Source organism: Sus scrofa, chromosome 6, assembly GCF_054392235.1.
Source record: "Sus scrofa isolate SSC_HxYL_T2T_F1_AM1 chromosome 6, Sscrofa_HxYL_maternal_Yorkshire_Landrace_v2.0, whole genome shotgun sequence".
Classification (NCBI taxonomy): domain Eukaryota; kingdom Metazoa; phylum Chordata; class Mammalia; order Artiodactyla; family Suidae; genus Sus; species Sus scrofa.
Window position 1 is genome coordinate 75,854,120 of NC_139388.1, and position 23,965 is coordinate 75,878,084.

Sequence of the window (23,965 nt, forward strand, 5' to 3'; positions counted from 1 at the left end):
CACTGCGGGCTCAAAGCTATGGGGACAACCGGCTCTTCAAAGTATCATCCACGTGGCTGCCGATCTGAACTGAAACCCAAATGAAACCCATCTGCGCAGAGGGAAGAAGGCCCTGCAGTGGTCATGGCGACCCGACGTCCGGATGCCGCTTCCTCTCGGGACACTGCACAGCTGCCGCGCGTGTGGCCATGACCATGAGACGCTGAGAGATGAATGGGGCTCAACAGACTCTGGCAGACAGACAGGAAGCCCCGGAGAAGAGACATCCTGATGGCTGTGAAAACGGCTGCCCTCCCTCCCCTGCTGCACTTCGTAGGGAGAGGAGACACACTCTGCTACTGTGCAAACGCCAGCCCCTGCCTTCACGAAGGCTTCGAGACTTAGCCGGGAGACTCCTTAACCTTTCCTGCTTTCTGAACGCGATGCCACGGGATGTTTTAGCTTTTGGTATTGGGAGTGGAATCAAGAGAAGGTCCAAGTTCCAAGTGGCCCAGCTCAGAAGCCTCGTGGGACGTGAGCTGCACGGCACTTGAAGGTGACCTGCACGGCACTTGAAGGTGACCTGGGGGGCGGGGGGGGGATGAAGATGCTGAAGTCTCTCACTGCAGGAGGGATCTGGGCTGCACTCCCTGAGAATCTGACTGGTGACCACACCTAGGCGGACTGCTCGGGGCCCTTACCCAGCATCCGACATGGCAGTCATTACCTTTCACTGTCTCTCTGGCACCCAATCAAGAAAGCCAGGGTCACAAGCCCTCGAGCTCTATCCACAGCCAAGAGAATAAAGAGGAAGAGGAAGCGGGCAGCCATCCCGCCCTATGCACGTACTGAAGCTCAGTGAGAGAAGCTGGATGAACCACAGGGCTGGTTTCCTGGAACCTTCACTACTGGCTCCTGTCCAGAGGGCAGCGCAGAGCAGTGGCTCTCGAGTTGTCATTTGCATCACAGTCCCCTGGAGGCTCCATCACACAGACCTTGGGGCCACACCCAGAGGTCTGAACTGGGCTCTGAACTGGGCCTTTCTAACAGGTTTCGGGGTGACACTGACACAGGGTCCAGGGGCCACAGTGTGAGAACCTCTGGCTCAGAGCATAAAGCAGCTCCTCTGGGCAGCACATTTTTGTGGGGGTCCCGCCTGGAGGTAGGGGAAAGGCGACATGACCTCCTATGTCCCGTCCAACTCCAGAGTGCAAACTGGAGCAATCTCTACTGTTCTGCCAGGACCACTCATTTCTGCGCTGCGGGTCGGGAATCTAGTTTTGCTTTTCATCTTGAGGCAGGGAGCAAGTTCAGAACAAAACGCCATGAACCGTTACCTCCAGTGAGAAAGCAGAGAGCAGTGCAGGGGCAGCAGCCTGGAAAGGCAGCCCTGACAGTGGACACAGGCGCCACCTTCAAGCCGTGGCTGTGTCAACAGCTATCAGAACCTGGTCGGTACACGCAGAGGTATGGCTCCGCTCCCACAAAGATGTGTTACAAAGACGAACACAGAACATACTGAGCCCTAACTCTCAAAGGCAGGGGAGAGGACAAAATCCCTTAATCAAATCAAAACAATCAATAACAAAATCAAAGCAATAACAAATGTGACGCTGTCTGTGGGACCAACACGAGGGTGTTTTGTGACGCTGCTCCCTGACACCAGGGAGGGCTGGGGAAGGGTCTGCCCTCCAAGACTGGGACTTTCTCACCTCGGGGGCAGCAAAAAGCTTGGGGACTGTTCTTTGATTTGTCCTTGACTGTCCTTGGCTATCTATGATCTCACTCAAGGAGGAGTCTGTTCTCAGGACCCAGAGGCTGCAGGGAACCGCGTGGGAGGCTGCGGCTGTGGCTGAGTGCGTCCTGGGGCTGGGGCCGGCTGTCTCTCTCGGAGTTAGCTTCCTGGAGGCGGTGAGCACAGGGAAAGATGCAGGGGCTCAGCTCACTGGGAACCCTGGACCATTCCTGACGCCACCTCTAGTAAACTTCTGCCTCAGGCATGTTCAGGATATTCACTCAAAGCAAAAGCAATTTTAAAATTGTGCTCTAAATAGAACTGACTGAATACAGCATATAAAAAAACCTGCATATGATCAGGAGAATTCTGCTTCTTTCTCTCTTTTGAAAACCTCGTTTAGTCTGCTGCTTTCTTACACTCCTTGGTCAGCACCACGAGCCACTTACACTTTATAGGTGATTATGGAACTGGAGTAACTCCAAGAGCTCAGAGGGGACGCCACTGGGTGCTGCAACGTCAGGAGACCCCAGTCCCTCGGCTCCTGGGGGACCTCTGGGGGTCGGGGGGGCAGGCTGTCGGCTTCTAGGAGCCTCAGCTTCCTGTCACACAGCGGATTAGGCCAGGTCGCATCTGAAGTCTCTCCTAACACATCCAAGCCTTCCCCACTTAACCCACCTAAGGACAGGCTGTCTCCAATTACGAAAGGGGCCAGGGCAGGAAAGGTTCAAGGAGGAAGAAACAGTTCAGGTGGACCTGGAACGATGCAAAGAATTTTAAAAGCAGAAGAAGAAGTGGGCAATTCAGGACACCCACCGAAGGAAAGATGCAGAGAAAAATAATTCTGTGGGGTTTGGAGAGGAGCAAATAATTTGACCAGAGCTCAGCTTATAGGCAGACTTCTCTGAGAAATGGGCTGAGGACATGGGCTGGAGTCACCACATGAAAGGCTGGGACATTTACATGCAAATCCCACAGTAATGGGGAGACACTAGCGTTTTGGGAATCAATCAGGGTTGAATTTCAAGGATGTTACACTTTGCTTTTTAAATATTCCTCTTAATCACATACAGTTGTATGACCATTAATCTGAAAATAGAGAAAAGCCTGTTTTGGAAATAATGTGGCTAATCTTAACACACTTTCCTTTGCTTTAGATCACTACAGACTGACAGGGCTTTCTACCATGATGGAAACCTCTGGTTGTCTGCACTGCTCTGTGTGGTGGCCACTAGCCACATGCAGCGACTGAGTACTTGAAATGAGGTTTGTGCAACCGAATTATTAACTGTACTTAATTCTGAAAGAGCCACACATGGCTAGCGGCTACCACACTGGATAGAGCCGTTCCAGATACCTTTTGGACATAAATAATAACACCTGAATCTCCCTAATGATGGTTAAATCAGACAAACCAATTTCAAATAATTTTAGACTATTATCTATCTATCTATCTATGTGATCCAATGCCTAAGCTAAATTCACTGACATTAAATTTTCATTTCAATTACAACATCTTCCTTCTTGGGAATAGAGTAATAATTTCTTTTCTTTCCTTTTTTTTTTTTTTTGCCTTTTTAGGGCCACACCCGAGGCATATGGAGGTTCCCAAGGCTAGGGGTCTAGAGCTGCAGCTGCTGTCCAACACCACAGCCATTTATTAAAAAAAAAAAAAAAAAAAAAAAAAAATTGCACTCGATGCTAGAAAACAGAATGGGGGAGTTGTGGCTTAGTGGGGAAAGAACCCGACTAGGATCCATGAAGATGCGGGTTTGATCCCTGGCCTTGCTCGGTGAGTTAAGGATCTGGCATTGCTGTGAGCTACAGTGCAGGTCACTGATGCAGCTCAGATCCCACACTGCTGTGGCTGTGGCTGTGGCTGGCAGCTGCAGCTCTGATTCAGCCCCTAGCCCAGGAACTTCCATATGCCACGAGTGTAACCCCCACCCCACCCCCCAAAAAAAGAAAAAAAGAAAGAAAAAGAAAACAGAATGGGGACCATTCTTCCATCAACACCCCCCAAAAACTCCCCAGACGAGACCCAGGCGAGTGCTGTCACTCAGGCATTGCTGTCGCTTCTACCTGGGATACCCCCTCCTCTCCCGATTCCCCTTCCCTGTCCCCTCCCCTCAGCCTTCCTCCAGGGTCAACTGCAAGACCATCCCGCTCCCTCCTTGGGCCTTTCAGGGCCGTCTGCTCAGATGCTGTCCCGCAGGCTCAGTAACTGCCTGCGATGTGCTGCTCTCATCAGCCTCACAATGGAGGAGGCCTTGCTTTCTGTGTCTTTTTAATCTCTGGAGCCTGGCTTAGTGCTGAGCACGTAGCAAGCACTCAGTAAAGATGCAGTCATCTGTCCTTTCCTAAAATCATTAGCAAGAGGTGACAAAGCAAAGGAAAAAAAGGACCCGGGCTGCAGAGTAAGAGACGAGGTCTTCCTCAGTCAGCCAAGGTCAAGAGGCAGAGGGAAGAGGGTGGATCCCAGAGCACAGCACGGCTGTCCTGTCCTGGAGCGTTACAGAGTTTAAGTTTAAAAAAAAAGAGAGAGAAAGAGAGATTTTCTATGTAGCACTGAGAACTGAGAGAGAAAAACACTAAGTGACAGACGACTCCTGGGAAAACACCAAGTGAAACAAAAGTGAGAGTCCTCGGCAAGAGCCCCGCTTGGGAGCGTCTTTCGAATGCAGAGATCAGAGAGATGAGGCCTCCGGGGGCCCCTCGGCCATCGCGGGGCCATCTCGGGGCCGCAGCTCACCATTCCCCCAAGGCCTCGAGGCAGCGCATGCGGCCCAGCATCAGCTCCGGGTCGTCCTTGTTGGTGTCCATCTTCTTGTCATAGGCCACCAGGGCATCCTCCCACTCATGCAGTTTCTCGTACCAGGTAGCCTGGATCTCCTGCCAAACGGAGAGAGGAGTGTCGTGAGGCAGAGAACACAGGGTGCGTGTCAGAACCCAAATCCTCGCTCTCCTGCGTGTGCGGTGTGGGTGAAATTTCACCCTTCACGGCGTGACTGCAAGAACTCGGGAACATCAGGAGGTACGTCTGGTGACAGTGGGAGTGCTGGTTCCTTGGCGCAGGTGACAGAATGACCCTGGGATAATCTGAGAGCCGATGTCCGGCCGTGCTGTCCCCCAGGATGTGGTGGGGCCGGGACAGTGGAAATCATCGGGGACAGGAGGCAGCCGACCTGAGCTCCCTTCGTGACGCCGAGGCCTCGGGCTGCTGGAGTGGGACGGTGGGCCTCGGGGCCCGGATGGTAGCTGCTGTCCTGGTGAGGCCAGGCACGTCTACACTTTTGCAGGAGGAAAACAACTCACTTTGTAAAAGCTCTTGATTCTCTGCATTTCCTAATGCATTTTTAAACTTTCAGGAAATAATAATTTAAAATACAATATAAAATTACCACTTAAAATTCTTTGGAAAAACCTTCCTCCCTCTCCTAGACTCTCCCATCCAATGTTCCCGCCTGCTTAGCGCCTGGCAGCTTTACCAGCGGCAGGGGCCAAAGGATGGATTCCATTACCCGGCAGGCAGATGGCGTGCCACGCCGGCATTCAGGGTCGGCCACGTGAGCGAGAGAGGCTGCAGCCTGGAGGCTGCAGACCAGGGCCCTCTGCGTGGCCTGGGGCCTGTTTTATGGCTCCGTCTGCCCTCCATCTGCCTCCACCTCGGTCTGTCTTCTGGGCGTCCTCATTACCAGCTTGGTAAATGGCGATTTCTCTACCAGGCCAGGGGAGCGGCTCTCCAGGGATCTCTTTACCAGAAACACGATTCTGCAGTGGAACATGTATGATATAACACAGGGCCCACCTTAGCTTTCGCCATCACCCTCCTTCTCCTTTAAATGAAACTGCTGTCTGAGCAGCACATACACTCCAGCTCCTCTGCTAAGCTCTCTGAAAGGGCCTTTTCTTCTTGAACCTCTGTAAGGAGGTCATCTCAGTTTTAACTCGTGCCTACTTCCCCTCGCTTGTTTTCAGCAGAGCTGGTCCCCTCTGCTGTCCTAGCTCTGCTGCCCCAACAGCTCTTTCCTGGATGTCTGTGCATGGGGCGGGGGGCGGGGGGCAGTGAAAGCACCTAACCTTCATTCTCCGAGCTCCCTTAGAACCGGGCCTCTACTAGGCCTAAATATGAAAGAGAAAATTTAGAGAGGAAAGAGGGACTGCAAAGCCTATAAAATTTAGCACTCTGAAATTACAAAGTGTCACTGGTAAGCTTCCCATTTTGAATTTCCATACCGAGTGCAAAAGAAGAAAAGGCCCGTGACTCACGCACGGCACACACTCAGTACGACCTAGCAGAAAGTAGAGGCAGCGGCATATGGAGCAGGTCAGGTAGGGGCCAGGATATTGTGAATTGCAATAGACTGCAGAAACTATAAGGCTGAAGCAATGAATCACACAAAACTCTAATGAGATTGCTGTTACATAAATTGTGCTGAGAAAGCGCAGGCTCTGCCAAGAGAAAGCAAACCGTTGTCAGGCTTAATATGATTCAGCTACCGAAATATAACAGAAAATCCACCCTGGGTTTAGCAATAATCCTGGAGCTAATGGTCATCTTTAGAACCTGGAGACGAGGGAACTTTTCATTGAAGGTTGGCACTCTGGGCCACTGGGGACAAAATCACCTGAATACCAGATGTTTGTGGAAGCCTTGTTTCAATTACTATGGTCTAAGCTCCATGGCTATCAGAGGACAGGCCATCTCTGTCTGCTGGACTCCATTAAGTGCCCTCTCTGCTGACTTTCTTCCCGCTGGAAGCGAGGGTTGTGATAAAGGCGGACGGGACACAGTCCTTTCCGCTTTGCCATCTGGAGATGCTTTCTTAGTCTAGTTACAGATATGTGCTCAAGGAGGTCCCGTCGTGGCTCAGTGGTTAACGAATCCGACTAGGAACCATGAGGTTGCAGGTTCGATCCCTGGCCTTGCTCAGTGGGTTAAGGATCCGGCATTGCTGTGAGCTGTGGTGTAGGTTGCAGACGTGGCACGCGGATCCCGCGTTGCTGTGGCTGTGGTGTAGGCCGGCCGGCTACAGCTCCAATTGGACCCCTAGCCTGGGAACCTCCATATGCCACGGGAGTGGCCCTAGAAAAGGCAGAAAGACAAAACACAAACAAACAAACAAAAAAAACAAAAACCAAACAGATACGTGCTCAAGGCAGCAAAATCTTCCCGTAAAGGTTTTAGTCCAGTTTACTAATCAGCCCTCGTGTGAAGCAAAAGCCTGTGAAGCAGTCAATTTCCTTGACTCTACCACACTGGGCTCCTGATTAAGGCAAACCCAAGTGAGTGACCTACGAGACTAATAAAGGCTCCTCATCCAATATATGGACTCAGAACTTCCTGACCTTCCAGGAAGTCAGTGCTAAGCTGATTAAGTCCATGCTTTATATATGGCTAGGAGGTTAACAAAGCACCCTTCCAGGACCACAGAGAGTAACGGAAACACTTTTCATATTGGCAGGGCAAAGATGGCAGGGGAGAAGCAGCTATGTAAGCAATAATGAAATGGAACAATCCCTCGCTAAGAGGTATAAATTACGGCATATTTTTTCTGGAGAATTGGCCGTGGCTGCTTCTGAGGTCTGTACGGAGCCTTAATGACAGGCCAGCGGCAACACTGACTGTCACAGGCGAGGCAAAGATGATCTGGTCGGGGTTAAACACGGACTCTGACACCAGACTGTCTCGGTCCAGCCATTTCTTCCCCGTGTCCGCTCAGGTAAGGCTATCACCCAGTGGGACCATCATCTCCTTGTCTGTAAAGCAGGGCAACAGCAGGACCTATTCGTAGGGCTGCTGTGAGCACTGAGTGAGATGAAAGGGAGAAAGTGCACAGCGAGGGGCTGCGTGCAGGCCGAGAGGCTGATGAAACCAGCATAGAGCCTGGCCACCATCTCTGTCCGGCTCGATTATACTCCACGCAGCCACTGCCGCCTTCAACCTCAAGATGCAGGGAAGCTGGCATTGGACTATTAACAATTGGAGGAAAACCAGAAAAGGCAAGTAATTTTCTTTTCTTTTTTTTTGCTTTTTAGGGCCACACCCGCGGCATATGGAGTTCCCATGCTAGGGGTCCAATCGGAGCTACAGCTGCCAGCCTACACCACAGTTCACGGCAATGCCAGACCCTTAACCCACTGAGCAAGGCCAGGGATTGAACCTGTGTCCTCATGGATGCTAGTCAGATTTGTTAACTACTGAGCCACGACGGGAACTCCAAGTAACTTTCTTAAGGTCGTGGGCAAGCGCTCCCCCAGCCAGGTGGCTACTACCTCTTGCTTTTCTAGAAGGAACGAGGCACTCACCAGCTCTCCAAAGTGCTTCATGGCATACTCCAAGACCCCGGCAGCTGCCTCCGGCTGCTGTAGCTTATTATTGATGCTGAGAAAACAAAAGGAAGAGGTGGTTATGCCGGACGTGTCGGAGGGTGGGAGGCGCGGGGTCACTTGTGGGCAGGGGGCTCGGCTCGCCAGCGTGTCGAGGATCACGCCTTACAGATGAAGAAAGAGCATCCATTACCTCTCACCACCCGGAAAGCCGGGCCGCAATGATTTCATCTTGATCTCATACTCCTCATTTTGAGGGGGCAACATTTGGTGGCCAGGAAGCCTTGTTTGCGCTGGGGCCTCTCCTCCAGCCAGCAGACCGGCTTCCTCTCAGACACGGTGCGTCAGGGTCAGCAGAAACCCTGGCTCCAGAACCAGCCCGACCAACGTAACCAGAGGAGGTACCTCTGAACTTTTTAACTCTTACTTCTTCCCATCAGCTGCCTTTGGCAACAAAAATAACCAAAATGAACAAAAATCATTAGGCTCTGTGGGTGACACAGAAGCGGCCCTGAGACAGGGTCATCCACGTCGGTGACCCCGAACCCTGGGGACACGGCTGTGTGACCATCCTGACTGCTCCCCTGGAGCCCATGTCTTTCAAATTCCGATGCCTGCCGAGTCCTTCTTCAAGGACCACGCCTTCCCTGTGCAGTAGAAGGGAGCACATCCCAAGTTACTTGCTTGGCTTCTCTGGGGGAGGGATGCTTTTCACAGCAACACACAACTTTGCTGACGTCCTCTGTGGGCAGCATACGGCCACACGGGGCCAGAGAACTGTCACTGGACGGGGGAAACCAGGCAGGAAGGGTGGAGGACCTGCCGCCTGGAGTCGGTTAATCAGAAAGGCTGCACAGAGGTCCTGAAAGTCGGAGAGCTGCGAGGCTCAGAACCTTGTTCCAAGAGGAACTTCTGTAAGAGGATAAACAGCAACTACCCCGGCACTAACTATAAGCTGGAGTTATGGAAGGAGGAAGGGGAGGGAGCGAGCTTGAGACAGTTATAGGACAACTACTCTCTCTCTGTCCACATGTAGGGAGCAAAATGTGACAGACCAACTTGGGAGTCTAGACTGGTTTAACGAGCTAGGAACCAGTTTAGTGCCCTGAGTACAAACAGTCTACTTGACTAGAACTAATTTTTAAGTGGTTTTGGGAAATTCCAGGATCTGGATTCAACGTAAGATGGCAAGAGATGGCTGTTATAAAATATTTTTAAAAATTCCAATTCCACCCCTGTTCCAATAAAACGGAGAGGGAACGGCCCAGAAATCTGATGAACTAAAGAAGTTAACATTTGTCAAAGTAATAATCTAATGCCTCATGTTTGCAAAGCACATTTCAAGAAATCTTTCCAGCCTATCCCTCCTTTGACCGTGACCCTCCTAAGAGAGAGGAAGGGCAAGTAGCAGCGGTCCTGTTTTACGCCTGGGGAGACAAGGCCTTCGAGGGCAGGGACCCTCCTCAAGGCCCACAGCGAACGGGGACGGTCTCCATACGACCCGAAAGCAAACTTGGGTCTCGTTTTTGTTACGGCGCAGTGGGGAGTGGGTGGAAGGGCTTCAGGTCTGGAGTCAGAAGACTTGGATTTCCATTTCTGAAGGTCTTACCTACAAGCTGCTTATAAGCTGTGTGACCATAAACAAGTCACCTTTTTTGAATTTTAAATTTCTCATCCGTGAAATGGGGCTGATACTACCTCCTTCACAGGGTTCTTAGGAAATTGAATGAAATTGTGGAGACGAAGTCACTAAGCAGATCCTTAAAAATGCTTCTTCCTTCATCTGTTTTTATCCCAATAAAAGTTTCTAGGAGTTCCCGTCGTGGCGCAGTAGAAATGAATCAGACTAGGAACCATGAGGGTGCAGGTTTGATCCCTGGCCTCGCTCAATGGGTTAAGGATTCCAAGTTGCCATGAGCTGCAGTGTAGGTCGCAGATGTGGCTCGGATCCTGTGTTGCTATGGCTGTGGCATAGGCTGGCAGCTGTAGCTCCGATTTGACCTGTAGCCTGGGAACTTCCATATACTGCGGGTGCAGCCCTAAAAAGCAAAAAAAAAAAAAAAAAAAAAATTTCTAGAAGCTCAGTTACATGTTTGTGTGCAGAAAAAACATATGTCTAAGGGTGAGACTTGAGCCAGCACTAGGAAGTCATCCATGCAAGTTCCCAACTCATCTTGGAAAGGGCTGTTCTAGGCTCTGGGCTCTGCACAGAGCAAAAGTAACTGTGCAGACGTCCCTCTCTTTTAACTAATGAGCGTAGACGGGCAACCTCGTGTGGGGTCTGTCGGGCAGACCCTTTGGAGCTTTTTGTGGGTCCTAAGCAAAGTAATGAGCCAGAATGTTCCCCATAAGTTTTCCTGCTGCAGGATTCAGAAATGTTTTCAAGTGCAAAGTGAGGCTGTGACATTGTGGTTTCCTTTGGGAAGCCCTAAAGAGTTTTTCTAAGCTGAGAATGAAGGCCAAGTCCAAAGGGATGGACTCCGCTGCATGTTCACTCTGAGGCAGGTTCTCCTTCTTCGTGGCCTCACACGCCAGGCCCTAAACTTTGTTGATCACTCACACAGAGCTGGGGAAACTATCAATAATTACTATTACCAGGGACAGATCTGTGATGATTTAGTTCCTTGAGCCCAGATGAATTCTGGAAGCACAGGAAAACAGGAAAACAAAAAGCTAGTATATATTTCACAGTTTATGATATATTAAAATCAAATATGCAACTTATCATATGTAAGTATATAAAATTACATAGTCAATTTATTATTTTCCGTCCTAATATGGACTATTGGGATGGCCCTGGTAATAAGGTAAACTGTCCTGATGAGGAAGATATGGAAAGTGTTCTTGGCCAGAACCCAAAGAAGTTAACTCTTAAAAAGAAATGAAGTTAACTCTAAGAATCAGAAATAAACATCCAGGAGTTCTGGAGTTCCCTGGTGGCCTAGTGGTTAAGGACCTGGTGTTTTCACTGCTGTGGCTTGGGTTACTGCCATGGTGAGGGTTTGATCCCTGGCCTGGGAATTTCTGTCTGCCGTGGGTGCGGTCAAAACAAAAACGAAAACCAGGAGTTCTAATAACTGCCTTCCAACCTCATGTTCTGGAACAAATTCTATTTTCAAGAACAAATTATAAACATTACCAAGACCTGCCTCACCCTGGGGGTAGAGAAACACAAAACCATTGCTTTAATGTTGCTATGGCTTTGATATGCCTCCTCTGAGGACAGGCCAACTTATCTTTGCAAATTTAAAAGGGAAACTTATCACCTGGCCCCAGCTCCTTTAAGAGGAAGCCCAAAGAAGTCTTGTGCACAGGCCTTCCCGCTTGAACACATGCGTGCAAAGGCAGGGGAGGCTGCAGCTAGAGCTGTGGGAAGGAAAGAGGAGCTGGGCTCCCTGAGGAACCACTGACCAGGGCTCAACCAATGGCCAGGAAAAACGGGTGGACCTTGAGATGCATGATCAGCTCCTGTCCAAGAGCAAGGACAGTCGCTGAGGAGCTGCAACCTTGCCTAAGTGGACTATAACACACCCGTGACAAATGAGTGGGAGCAGGCTGAGCATGGGTCCTTTTGATAAACTCAGTTCTGGTCTGAGGATGAAAGAGAGGAGATTATGCACACCTACTTTCAACTGTTTGGAGAGGAGACATTTCAAGCGAACCAGCTCTTTTCATCCTGTTTATTCTTGCCTCCTCCCTGGTGCATTTTACTTTCCTACAGAACATTCTCCCCAAATAAATTCCTCTCTTCTCTTCTTCCACGGAGTGTCCCCGCTGCGTGCCTACGAGAATCCAGCTGCAGGGATGGAGGTTCTGCACGTGCTCTTAGGGCGCAAGAGGGCCTGCCATCCCGTTCAGCAGCATGACTTTCTCTCCCTCCTCCATGGCCGGTGCTCCATCGTGGGAGGTATAATGAAGTCATAACTGCGGGAGGCTCTGCAGTGGGAGGGAAGGGTGCTGGCCGTCTCCGGTCAGCATCAGGGGGCACCCAGCAAACACGTGTACAGTATGTGATGAAAGCACAGGACGGGATGCTGCAATTAGCCAACTGTACACAAGTGCTGGACTGGACAAGGGAGTCCTACTGCACTTCCAGTTTACCCTCCTCAGCCATGCACCATGGCTAACACCCCACTCTGACCCCTAAGGTCCCATACCTTATCTTTTATTTCTTTCGAGAAGCTACTGTGATGCCTCCACGCCCTTCCAGCACAACAGGCAGCATGTGGCCACGGTGGCTTTTCCAAGGCCACCAGACTTACAGACAGAGCCCTGATTGCAAAGTGGGGGACTAATAAGCTGCCAGGGAAGCTCCAAGTTCTCACTGCTAAGTCCCCAGTCTCCTACTTGGGTGACACAAGACTGCCCTTTAAATATCCCCCCTTTAAACTCAGAGTGGTTTTATGAGACTGAAGGGAGAGACTGTCTATGCGGTTCATTCCCAGAAATCACCTTTGCTCAAAAGCCCCTTAACGAGGAGCTCTCTTTTAATGGGGCAGCTGGGAGTTTTCTACAGCCTGTTCCATGAACGCTCCCTTGTGTGCCCCAGAATCTTTTCCTATTCATGCTGGGGGCTTATAAAGGGCAAACTGCTCAAAGCTCCAGCCCAACAGCAGAGCAGCGCCTAACGACACAAACCAGACCTCACCACTGCCGGTCCGGCTAACAAACAAGTGAGAGAGATGGAGGCTCAGGTAGCAACGTGCCCATGACAGCAGTGAGCAGACACGACAGGTCGACCAGAGAGCCCATCTCCTCTAGAAGCTCACTGAGGCCAGAAGGAAATGACGGCAGCAGTGTGAGAACCTTCTGAGCTAGTGGCACCTGTCCCACTGCGTCCTGACCTCGTCACGGGGGTAGATTTGCCCTCCATGTCATCTTCCAGCAAGAGCATCCAGCTGAGATCTTGCACAGCTGTGAATCTGCAGAGCAAACAGAAGCTGCCTACCCACAGAATAAAGAGCAGAGCCCACAAATAAACCTGGTGTTAGAAATAAAATGACGAGTAAGACAGGAAAATACAATGAATTAGGATATCAAGCGGGGAAAAGACAATTATTCAGACACATTCATTCATTCACTCCCCGTCTCCCCTCTCCCACTCTAAGATTTCACTTTTTTGGCCACATCTATGGCATGTGGAAGTTTCCTAGGCCGGGGATTGAACCTGAGCCATAGCTGTAACCAGAGCCACAGCAATGGCAATGCCCGATTCTTTTCCTGCTGAGCCACAAGGGAACTCCCAAGATTTAATTTTTATTAAAGGGAACTGAGTTGAAGAGCTTGAAACTGGGAAAATTCTTGGGAATTGAGGGAAACCCTTTCTACAGTTGAGTAGAATTAAAAAATAAGAAATCGCTTCAATGCTCTCTATACCAAATAGATTACACCAGGCATCTCTCCTCCACTACTTGAAAATCTCTTTCCAGAGGTAGGGAAAGCCAGGAAGCCGAGTGAGGGACTCAGATGTGAAGGAGCTTCCCACTGCCTCGACAGCTCCTTGTCAAGGGTGACGGCTGAGGAGTTCCCGTCGTGGCGCAGCAGAAATGAATCCGACAAGGAACCATGAGTTTGCAGGTTTGATCCCTGGCCTCGCTCAGTGGGTTCAGGATCCGGCATTGCCGTGGGCTGTGGTGTAGGTCACAGATGCTGCTTGGATCTGGTGTTGCTGTGGCTGTGGCTAGGCTGGAAGCGGTAGCTCTGATTGGACCCCATAGCCTGGGAACCTCCATATGCCTCGGGCTCGGCCCTAAAAAAGCAAAAAAAAAAGAGCGATGGCTGCGAAGCCAGTGCTGGCGCAGGGCCTGCTCTCTCCCCACGACTCTCCCTTTGAGCTCTTCTTCAGTGGTTTTCACAGGCAAGCGGTGACCAGTGTTGCAGCGGAGGAGGCTGAAGAAAGGGGCGGGCATTAATTGGTCCAGGTCTTAACGATAACCCATCAGCAAACCAACAGGAGGGGCTTGGGTTTGGCATCCTAATGCCATCCCTACCACCTGAAGGAAAACTGTTCTGTTATTTCTTAAGTCACCGCTCCACAGGCTTCTGGACTGATGTCAAGTTCAAAGTCATTTGGTTTGGTAATTCCTTCTTGTAGGGCTCATTTGGTTACCAAGCCCATCTCTTAGCATGGCGTCTTGGTGACCTTCAGCTGCTGAGAGTCACGGGATGCCGGATCACTCAACACAGGCCCACGCTGTTGGAATGTCAGTCACACGAGGAGCATCTGCAGGCACATCTGGAGGGCTGCTTAGGCTTTCCTGGTGCTCCCATCAGGAATTTATGGGAACGTCATGCACTAGCTTCCCAGATGGCTCTGGGCCTTCTCGCTCCTGTCTATTTCTAGTGCAGACCACAGTCTGTGTTTTATTTGGTTTCCTGTTAAGTAAAAATTCTCTGAATTCCCTTAGTGCTGGCCTGGTGACACATGCAACACAGCTGACGGGGCACCTTGGCAGGTTTGGCTGAGGAGCTCCTGTCCAGCCAAGATGAGGCCAAGCTGGATGCTGCTTCGGGTCCTTACCGCCACATCAATCTTTCTTACCTCTCCTGCGGAGCTGTAACTGCTTCAGACCATCCCCGTCACTCCCTCCAGCACTGAGACTTAGCTCTGTGTCCAGTGTGATTAAACACAAAACAGCTTTACTCCCATACAGAGCCAGGAAGATCTGGGGTTGGCAGGGCCCTGACGTCTTCATTAGACAGTTACCCTGGGACTCTGAGCACAGCAGAAAGGACTAGGGAACTCAAGGATGTGATAGGCTCTTTCTGAGTTGGGCGATTTATTTATTTTTTATTATTTATTTGGCCATGCCCATGGCATACAGAAGTTCCAGGGCCAGAGATCAAACCCATGCCACAGCAATGACCTGAGCCGCTGAAAGGACAATGCCAAATCCTTACTCTGCTGCGCCACAAAGGAACCCTTCGTAATTACTTTTAACGGCTGCATAAGCCTGTCACCCTACCGCTGGATCCCAAGCATGTAACTGGTCTTGAGGGCAAACCCTTGCGGCCGCATGGGAGCAGTAGCAGTTAAGCCATGGGGTGCCGGGAGTGTGGCAGGAACCCCGACTCTGTGCTCAGTACAGGACATAGGTCTGCACGGCAGCTCTGGGGATCTCAGCAGGCCGTCCCATTTCACATGTCACCTCAGCAGGCCGTCCCATTTCACATGTCACCTCCAGGCACCTCCTGGCTGGATGAGGGGCCCCGGCGCCCCAGCATGACGGTGTAAGGCACTGAGAGGCCACGCAGCCCCAGAGTGTCAAAGCACACAATTTGTGCGGGCCGGGCTTCCGACCCAGGGGCCTGTCAGAGGCGTGTTGTAAAAATGATGAATGGCTGTCACATTTCCAAGGCTCTGGCTGATTTAGGGAGCCACTGGCAGGCGCATCACTCCCAGCATGCCAGCCAGTTAATTACTTCCAACTTTATCTTTCTTGTCAACACTTCTTGACACATTGGCCATTATCTTTCATTCTGCAGCCACGAGCACTGCTCCCTTCCTGGAGCTGCCTGGAGGTTGTTCTCCTTTCTGCTTCTCCAGATCCGGAGCAGGATGAAGCACTCCGAGAGAGGCGATTAGGAAGAAGCAGCCACCAGGAAAGGGAACCAAGCGGGTAGGCAGGGCTGACAGACGGAATCCAAAGCTCATTCTCAATTACCTTGACTCAAAGCAGAGCTGATATTTTGGGTTAAGTCCTGCATTCCTGGCTTCTGCATGTCCAAGAGTTCTGACTCAGTCTCTTATGTGGATAAAGTTGGGACACAAAAGCGAAATGAGCTGGCATCTAGTGACCTGGCAGCTCTGGACTCTCCAAACCTATAACTGTGAGAGCAGATGTGAGCTGGCCTTCTAGTCCACCGAGGAGTTAGGCCATATTGCAGAAATACTGATGCCCTTCCTGGGATCAGGAAAAGGGAAAAGCTGAGAGAAGGGGACGCTGACACACTATCACTGCATCTTCAAGATTCAGAGCTAATGAGAGGTCCCAAAGGATCCGGAGAAACCAAAAGCATCACCACTGATACATTCACCATCCTTGGGACCGACCGTGTCGGAGGCGGCCACAGAGCAGCTGCTGCATTTCATCAGTTCTAAAATACACACTTTGACATCTCTGAAATCACGCTACAGCTTACTCCAAGGTTTCAGGGAAGCACGACACAGTTTAATTGCCAGCAGGTTGCTCCCGACAGTGGTACATAGAATTCAGAAGCAGCTTTGTGAAGGCACCACGAGTGGTCCCATTAAATCTCCAGCCATTCCCGAGGATGAGCTAGAGACAGTGGAAGAGCAAAGGATAACTACAGCCAGCTGCGTCCTTGAGCAGGGTCTTGGGCTGCAACGAAAGACCCTCTGTCCTCTTGGTCAGCTTTGGGAGAAACCTCAGGACTCCTCCCTCTGCAGAGCTCCTCGCTGATGGCCAGCTTTTTGCACTCAAAAATCAGCTTTCCTTGGGTTTGTGAGATGCTCTCTAGAGGCAAGCTCTTGTAAAGGGAACCTGTAAGAAGTCTTCAGAGCACCCAGAAATAAATATACACTCTCCCATGACTGTGGGTATGGTGGATGTAAAAGAGCCTTAAGGGAAAAGATGGGGCTAAAGAAAGATACAATCTGAGCCGTGCGTCTCTCCACCTGCCCTCTTTGCTTGCTCAGAGCTTTGCTACAAGGGGTATGGGTTCCTGGAGGCACACTGGCTCTTTTGAAGGGAGCATGAGTCCAGAGGTCTGGAATGTGTTTTTACCGAGAAATGAGGAGCTTTGAGCGAAACCTCACGCTCTGGACAGTGGTTTTCTCCCAGCAGAGGTGCGGGAAAAGAACAAAACTGCATACCTTTTCTGGAAGCCAAGAAACAACTGTAAAAGCTGGACTCACACTTCCAAGCAACACAACAGTGTCACCTTGGGAACACATGTCTACACTTAAGACAGAGTGGGTCTGTTCATCCATCTAGCCCCTTGGCTGGAGGCTGTAAAGCCTAGTCACCCTCACCGCTAAGTGGTTGCTGAGGTTCAAACTGGCTCAATTTCTTCCACATTCTCAAAGAGTTACAGGCCATTTCCCGTGCGTGCTGCCTACGTCAGGGTGGCCAAGGCCCAGGTAGGGGAGGCTCTTGCAGTCCCGTCTTGTCCCGCACCGGGAAGGGTCTTGTCTCTGGCTAAGACGGATTTTCTGCAATTGCAATGTAGTGGGTGCGATATCTCCCCCTTTGGAGACAGACGAGATTTCCCGGGTTCCTGGATTAATTACGGGGAGCACAGCTGTTCAGAGACACGACATGTTACTTTTTCTGTTTTGTCTTCAATGTGAGCTGCTGTGCGTCGCCCCTCAGGCCATGATGAGGGTTAATGCACCGGCCCAGCCAATGAGGGTTTAAGTGACAGGATGTGCCATCCACACAGGCCTGGAGAAGAAACAGGACCTGACCCCAGATGCTCTACGGCCCTCTCGACCATCTTCTTCATATGGAAAGAAAGAGGGAGGAGGCGCAAATCAGAGGTTTCCGGGGATTCCAAGTGATTATACAGCAAGGATGTGCTACCTCAAGTTATTGATGAAAAAAAGGCTGAACCAGAGGACACAACTCTTCCAGTTCTCCCTTCCTCTGATGCTATAACTAAGACCTACGGAAGAAAATGTGCGAGCAGTGGAGGAGGCAACACCCTGCGACAGAGGACTCGGCGATACAATTCTGGCAAAGACCACGGAGAGAGACTCCAAGTCCCTAAGACAGATGCTTATTTATATTTAGGGGAAGAGACCTCCTGCTGGGAATTCACGCTTTCATTCGATAAGTTCCAGCGCAGTAGCTCTTCTGTCTCTCTCTCTCTTTTTTTTTTTTTTGGCTTTTGGCTTTTTAGGGCCGCACCTGTGGCATATGGAGGTTCCTGGGTCGAATCGGAACTGTAGTTGCCGGCCTACACCACAACCACAGCAATGCGGGATCTGAGTCACGTCTGGGACCTACACCCCAGCTCAGGGCAACACCGGATCCTTAACCCACTGAGCAAGGCCAGGGATTGAACCCACATCCTCATGGATGCTAGTCGGGTTCGTTAACCACTGAGCCATGATGGGAACTTCTCTCTTCCATCTTAAACTCTGTGCTGAGCCCTAGATGGTAGAGCTACTAGGGTACCTGGCACAGGCAAAGTCTTTGCTTTCGGAGAGCTCACAGGTCAGTGAAGTAGATACACAAAAACAAATGGAAATAAGTGCTGTGGAGGCAAACACCACAAAGAACACAGAGCAGAGGGAGGAGAACAGCACAGGGCTTCTTTTTTTCTTCTTCTTTTCAGGGTCTCGCCTGTGACATATGGACGTTCCCAGGCTAGGGGTCGAATCAGAGCTGCAGCTGCTGGCCTACACAGCAACACGGGATCCCAGCCATGTCTGCGACCTACACTGCAGCTTGCGGCAACACCGAATCCTCAACCTACCGAGCAAGGCCAGGGATGGAGTGAACATTCTCATGGGTACTAGCTGAGTTCTTTAACCCAGAGCCACAAGAGAAACCCAGCACAGAGCACTTATTTTGGATTTGGGTGGGCAGGGAGGTTTTTCTGATGAAATGATAACTGCATACCTAAATCTGACTACTTAACATTTGCTGGACATGGACTCTAAGCCAGACACCATTCAAAGGATTTTATGGGCATTTCCTATTTTGAAATAAACTTCCTGGTTGAAGTTTTTGCACACACACACACACACACGAAAGTATGCACCTAAGTGTACAGCTTGATAAATGATCACAAAGTACCATTTTAACTACCACTCAGACCAAGAAGCAGAACACGACACACTGCCAGCTGCCGGACGCCCCCAAGCCTTTTCCCAGTCATTGCTTCCCTCCTCGCTCCAAGACGGAACAACTACCTGACCTCTGACACAACCCGTTAGTTTTGTCAGGGTCTGAACTCTGTACACACTCAATGCTCTGTTTATTAAACACACCCACGCTGCTGCAGGCCGTGATAGTTTTGGCTTTTTAACCGCAGAGGAGTATGTCAATACATCTGTCTTCCTATGGGTGGGGGTTAGGATGTTTTCAGTTCGGGGCTCTGATAACTAGGGTCACTATAAACATTCCTGTTGGGAACAAACCCAGCAGCAGAATTGCTGGGTTACGGAGCATGCTCAGCTGCAGAAGATACTGACAAACTGCTCTCCAAAGTGGTTTTGCCAATTTACATTTCCACTGGAAGGGTATAAAATCCCTTCCACGTCTTTGACAACATTTAGAATTTCAGTGTTTTCCATGTCAGCTGTTTCTGCTGGTGTGTAAAGTGCACCTTACAGTTTAAATTTGGGTTTCCAGAATGACTACTGCTCTTGAGAAATTTTTCATGTGTTGATTGGTCTTCTGGATAGAACCCTTTGGAAGTAAGTACCTGTTCACATCTCTTGCCCCTCTTTTAATCGGCTACCTCGTTGTGTTTATTTGACAGGAGTTCTGTTTTACTCAGAATACAGTGGACACAGAGGTATGTATTGAAGGTAACTTTCTGCCTTTTCACTCTCTTCGTGCTGTCTTTCAATGAAAAGAAATAACTCCTCTCACTGCATTTAACAATGCTTCCCTTTATGGTTAGGTGTTTTTTGAATCTTGTTTAAGAAATCTTTGCTTATCCCAAGACGCCAAAGATAATCTCCTGTGTTATCTTCGAGGCCTTATTGTTTTCAGATTCAGAAAATAAATCTCTTGGACAAGGACTTTCCTTGTGGTGCAGTGAGTTAAGGACCCAGTGTTGTCACTGCACCAGCCTGGGTTGCTGCTGTGGCATGGGTTCGATCCCTGGTGCTGAAACTTCTACATGCCACAGGCATGGCCAAGCAAACAAATAAATAAAAACTGAACCCGAGGTTCTGTGTGTGTATGAGGTAAGGCTCAAGAACCTTTATCCCCCGTAGGCCATCTAGCTGACCCAGCAGAACTCACGGCTCTGGGGTGCTCCCTTGCTAGAAAGCAAGTGTCCTTATACGTGTGGGTCTGTTTCTGGACATTTAATTCTGCTCCACTGATCTATCTGTCCTGGTGCCAATACTGCAACGCCTTCTTTTTTTTTTTTCTTTTTGGCTGCATCAGAAGTATGAAGAAGTTCTGTATGCACAAGTTCCCAGGCCAGGGATGGAACCTGAGCCACAGCCACAGCCATGACCCGAGCCACAGCAGAGACAATGCCATCCATATCCCTGACCCACTGCGCCACCAGGCAACTCCATCAATACCGCACTGCCTGAATTACTTACTGTAGCTTTGTGGTAAATCTTGCTTTCCAGCAGGGTAATTCCTCCAAATTTATTTTTCTTATTCAAAAATGCCTTAGCTATTTTTAATCTTTTACAATACTTAATTTAAATCTCACAGAAATCTGGAGTTCCCTTCGTGGCTCAGCAGTTAACAAACCTGACTGGGATCCATGAGGATGCAGGTTCAATCACTGGCCTTGCTCAGTGGGTCAAGGACCCGGCATTGCCGTGAGCTATGGTGTAGGTCGCAGATGTGGCTCAGTTCCTGCGTGGCTGTGGCTGTGGTGTAGGCCGGCGGCTGTAGCTCTGATTAGACCCCTAACCTGGGAACATCCATATGCCACGGCTGTGGCCCTAAAAAGGGAGGGAGAAGAAGCCATAGAGTCAGATAAATCTGGGTTCTAATCCCTTTCATTACTTGATAGTTACATGACCCTGGCAAATTAATTAACTACTCTGAGCACACTCATCTGTGAAATGGGGAGAGAAATCACAACTACTTCACTTCACAAGAACTTTGTGAGATTTGTGTGTTTGCTTATTTTTGCTTCTTAGAGCTGCGCCTGCGGCATATGGAAGTTCCCAGGCCAGGGGTCAAACTGGAGCTACAGCTGCCAGCCTACACCACAGCCACAGGGGATCCAAGTCGTGTCTACGACCTACACCACAGTCCACAGCCATCCAGACCCGAGCTGCATCTGCGACCTACACCACAGCTCATGGCAATGCCAGATCCTTAACCCACTGAGCGAGGCCAGGGCTTGAACTCGAAACCTCATGGTTCCTAGTCGGATTCGTTTCTGCTGAGCCACGACAGGAACTTGGAGGTGGCAAATAAGAAGGGTTAGGAAGGAGGGAAAAATACTTTATGTGATAGATTTGGGCTTTAGAACTGACAGAACAATGTAAATCAAGTGTAATAAAAAATTTTTTTTAAATAATAAAAATTTTTTTTTAAAGAAGCAGGACTGAGAGGTAGAAGGGTCAGGGATTAAACGGCTATACAGAGCAAGGCAGCTGGGACTCGAGAAGACCTCAGAGGAAGTAATACATGACCACGAAGCACACAGTTAAACTAACAACACGGCAGGTACTTCTGAGACGTATTCATTCAACAAACGGAGTCTGGCACTGCAGGCAGGTGTCTCGCCCTCACTGGTTTTGCAGGGATGGTGGAAGAGCAGGCAGGGGTGGGCACACACTGGAAGATGAGGCGTCTCTCCAACAGGGACATATTCAAGAAAATGAGACATGACGCCCCCCACTGGGGAGGAAGGAGAGACCAGCTCTAGGGCCTTCTCACTCTGGAATCCATCCCCAGGCTGCCTGGGGGCCTTCGACCCTTGGTGCCGGCCCAAGGCTGTGCAGCCCAGACTGGGAAGTCAAAGCTCTCTGGTCTTCCTCGTTAAAAAGGTAAGCTTTCTTTTCATAACATCTTTCCCAGGAGCACCAAGCTGACCCTCTTTCACCACCAGCAAAATGGAGAAAAGAAAAAACTGCAATGTGTCCAACCCAGGTTTTCCTTAGTTTCTCATTTAATTCCCGTCGTTATGGTCACTCTGGTCACGGAAGGGGAGAGAAGGGACAAGCGCTCTAGTCTTCCACACATGTCCTGGTTTTCTCCACTGGCTTAGCTGTACTCAAAATGAAGACTTATTTTTCCTTCCTTCAGAAATTCAGAATCTAGGACACCCTAGGGTTGTGGAGTTTTGGCGGGTAAGACAATCTCCTGGCATGGGATCTACTCTTAATCCGGCTTTTTTCTCAAAACTGGAGGGGAGGGGGGAGGCAACGGCGACTTGGGCAACTTAGGTAATTTAAGAAAATCTTCAAATAAAAAAAAGCTTCCATCTCCAACTTAGGGCTTATGTTAGAAGGGAGTTTCCAGAAAATGTCAGAGAGTAGGCACTCATGCTAAAAGCTAGAGGCTTCTGATCCAAACTCAGGAACCTCTTCCTACCTTTCCTGGAAAGGACGGTTGCATGGGTTGCAAATATGAATGATTGATTTATGTTCTGCCCAGATGCGAAACTCTACTCATAACACTTTGCTGTGTGGGCAGGGGCGGCGGCTACTGGGAAGAACACACGAAACGCCGGCTGGGCATCTACAAAGCCGCCACTGTTTGGTGATGTCCTCTCCCGAGCTGCTCCATGGAGCAGGACAGCAGGGCCACACGGGGAACTGCCGTCCATCGTGTGGTACATGGCGCTCCTGTGCCACACGCGTGGTTTAAGCTCAGCATCATCTGATGGCTGGGAGATTGTCCTACAGAGCCTCATGGAATCTAAGAGGCCCTGCTAAACGGCTCTGTCAGATGCTGGCAGTCAGGGCCGGGCTCGCTTAGTGCAGTGAGCTCCACAAGCTGAGGCTACAGGGCCCCCGACCAGATGCTCGCGGAGAGGGGGCAGGGACCGCTGACACTGCCAAGTGAAACAGACTCTCTAATGCAGAATGCCAAGCTTCCATGGGGCGCCTGCAGCATCCTCACTCCTAAGGAGGCAAAGACAAGCAGGAGGCAAGAAACCAAACTGATCCAGCTGATCCGCTCCTGCTTTCTGATTTACAGGGGGGAAGAAAGTGTTTGGTCACTCTAACTGCCTGAGCAGAAGTGACGTTCTGAGGAGCAGAAGCCCCGACTGGAAAAGAGCTCTCAGGGTCACAGTGGGAAGGAAGGAGGGGCCGCCAGGCAGCAGGCTTGTGTGTGAAGGGCCCACCCTGAACAGCGACGGCACAAGAACTGTGCCCGGAAATGGCCAGAGTACATTCCAGAGACAGTTACCGTGTAAGGACAGAGGGACTTTTGTTTACATACTTAGCGAAAAGCTCATTTTAAGGATTTAAGGTTTGCTGAAAACCCAGTTTCCCCCCCACTTGTTTTCAAAGAAGCAATGTCCTTTGAATATAGTACATGAAAAATTACAACAGCCCTACTTTTGGGGATCTATTTATCTATCTATATAGAAAATATGAGAGAGAATAATTTTATTTTATCATTATTATTTTTTTGCTTTTTAGGGCCACATATGGAAATTCCCAGGCTAGGGGTCGAATTGGAGCTACAGCTGCCAGCCTACAACACAGCCAGAGCAATGCAGGACCTGAGCCTCATCTGCAACCTACACCACAGCTCACGGCAATGCCGGATCCCAGACCCACTGAGTGAGGCCAGGGATCGAGCCACAATGAAAACTCTGAGAGAATAATTTTAAATCTGCACACCATATTCCACAGGAAAAGGGACATGAAACATAGATATGGATTATCAGCCAAGGGGGATCCTTTTCTCTATGTTCTAACATACTTCCCAGGTGTAGAACTGTGGGTCACGGCTGGGCCCGTTCTCTGGTCTGCCTGAAGACCCAGGCACGTGCGGGCGCCCATCCCGGGACCAAGTCCTGTGTCTCCATCCCGCTGCCGTGGTGGACACTTCCTTGCCAGATGTCACATGTGAGAGGCTAATACTGACCCACTCTGTATTGAGGGAGAAAGACGAGACAACTGGGCAAAGCCTGCGGGTACAAACTACAAAGTCCTTTTTTGCTTCCTAAGAGATTTACTCTATCTTTCTATTTTCTAAAGCTTTTCTAAATTGGAACTTTTCAAATGCTTAGACAGTGTTAGGCCCAGGCCGAAAGAAGTTTTTGAAAAAAACACTGAATGCT

At 50.0% G+C, this 23,965-nt stretch overlaps 1 protein-coding gene across 3 annotated transcripts in view; it reads right to left on the reverse strand.

The window, feature by feature from the left end:
- The window catches only part of MTOR (mechanistic target of rapamycin kinase), a 125,771-nt gene that overhangs the window by 39,136 nt on the left and 62,670 nt on the right, over window positions 1-23,965 (reverse strand). For 2 of the 3 annotated variants that reach the window (XM_084962776.1, XM_003127584.7), the window contains exons 29-30: window positions 8,024-8,099; window positions 4,467-4,606 (exon numbers count right to left, since the gene is read on the reverse strand). In XM_084962776.1, coding sequence (XP_084818902.1) covers window positions 4,467-4,606; window positions 8,024-8,099 — 216 coding nt within the window. Of the gene's footprint in view, window positions 1-4,230; window positions 4,607-8,023; window positions 8,100-23,965 lie in introns of all 3 variants that reach the window. The other variant, XR_014807050.1, reaches the window with a different exon arrangement.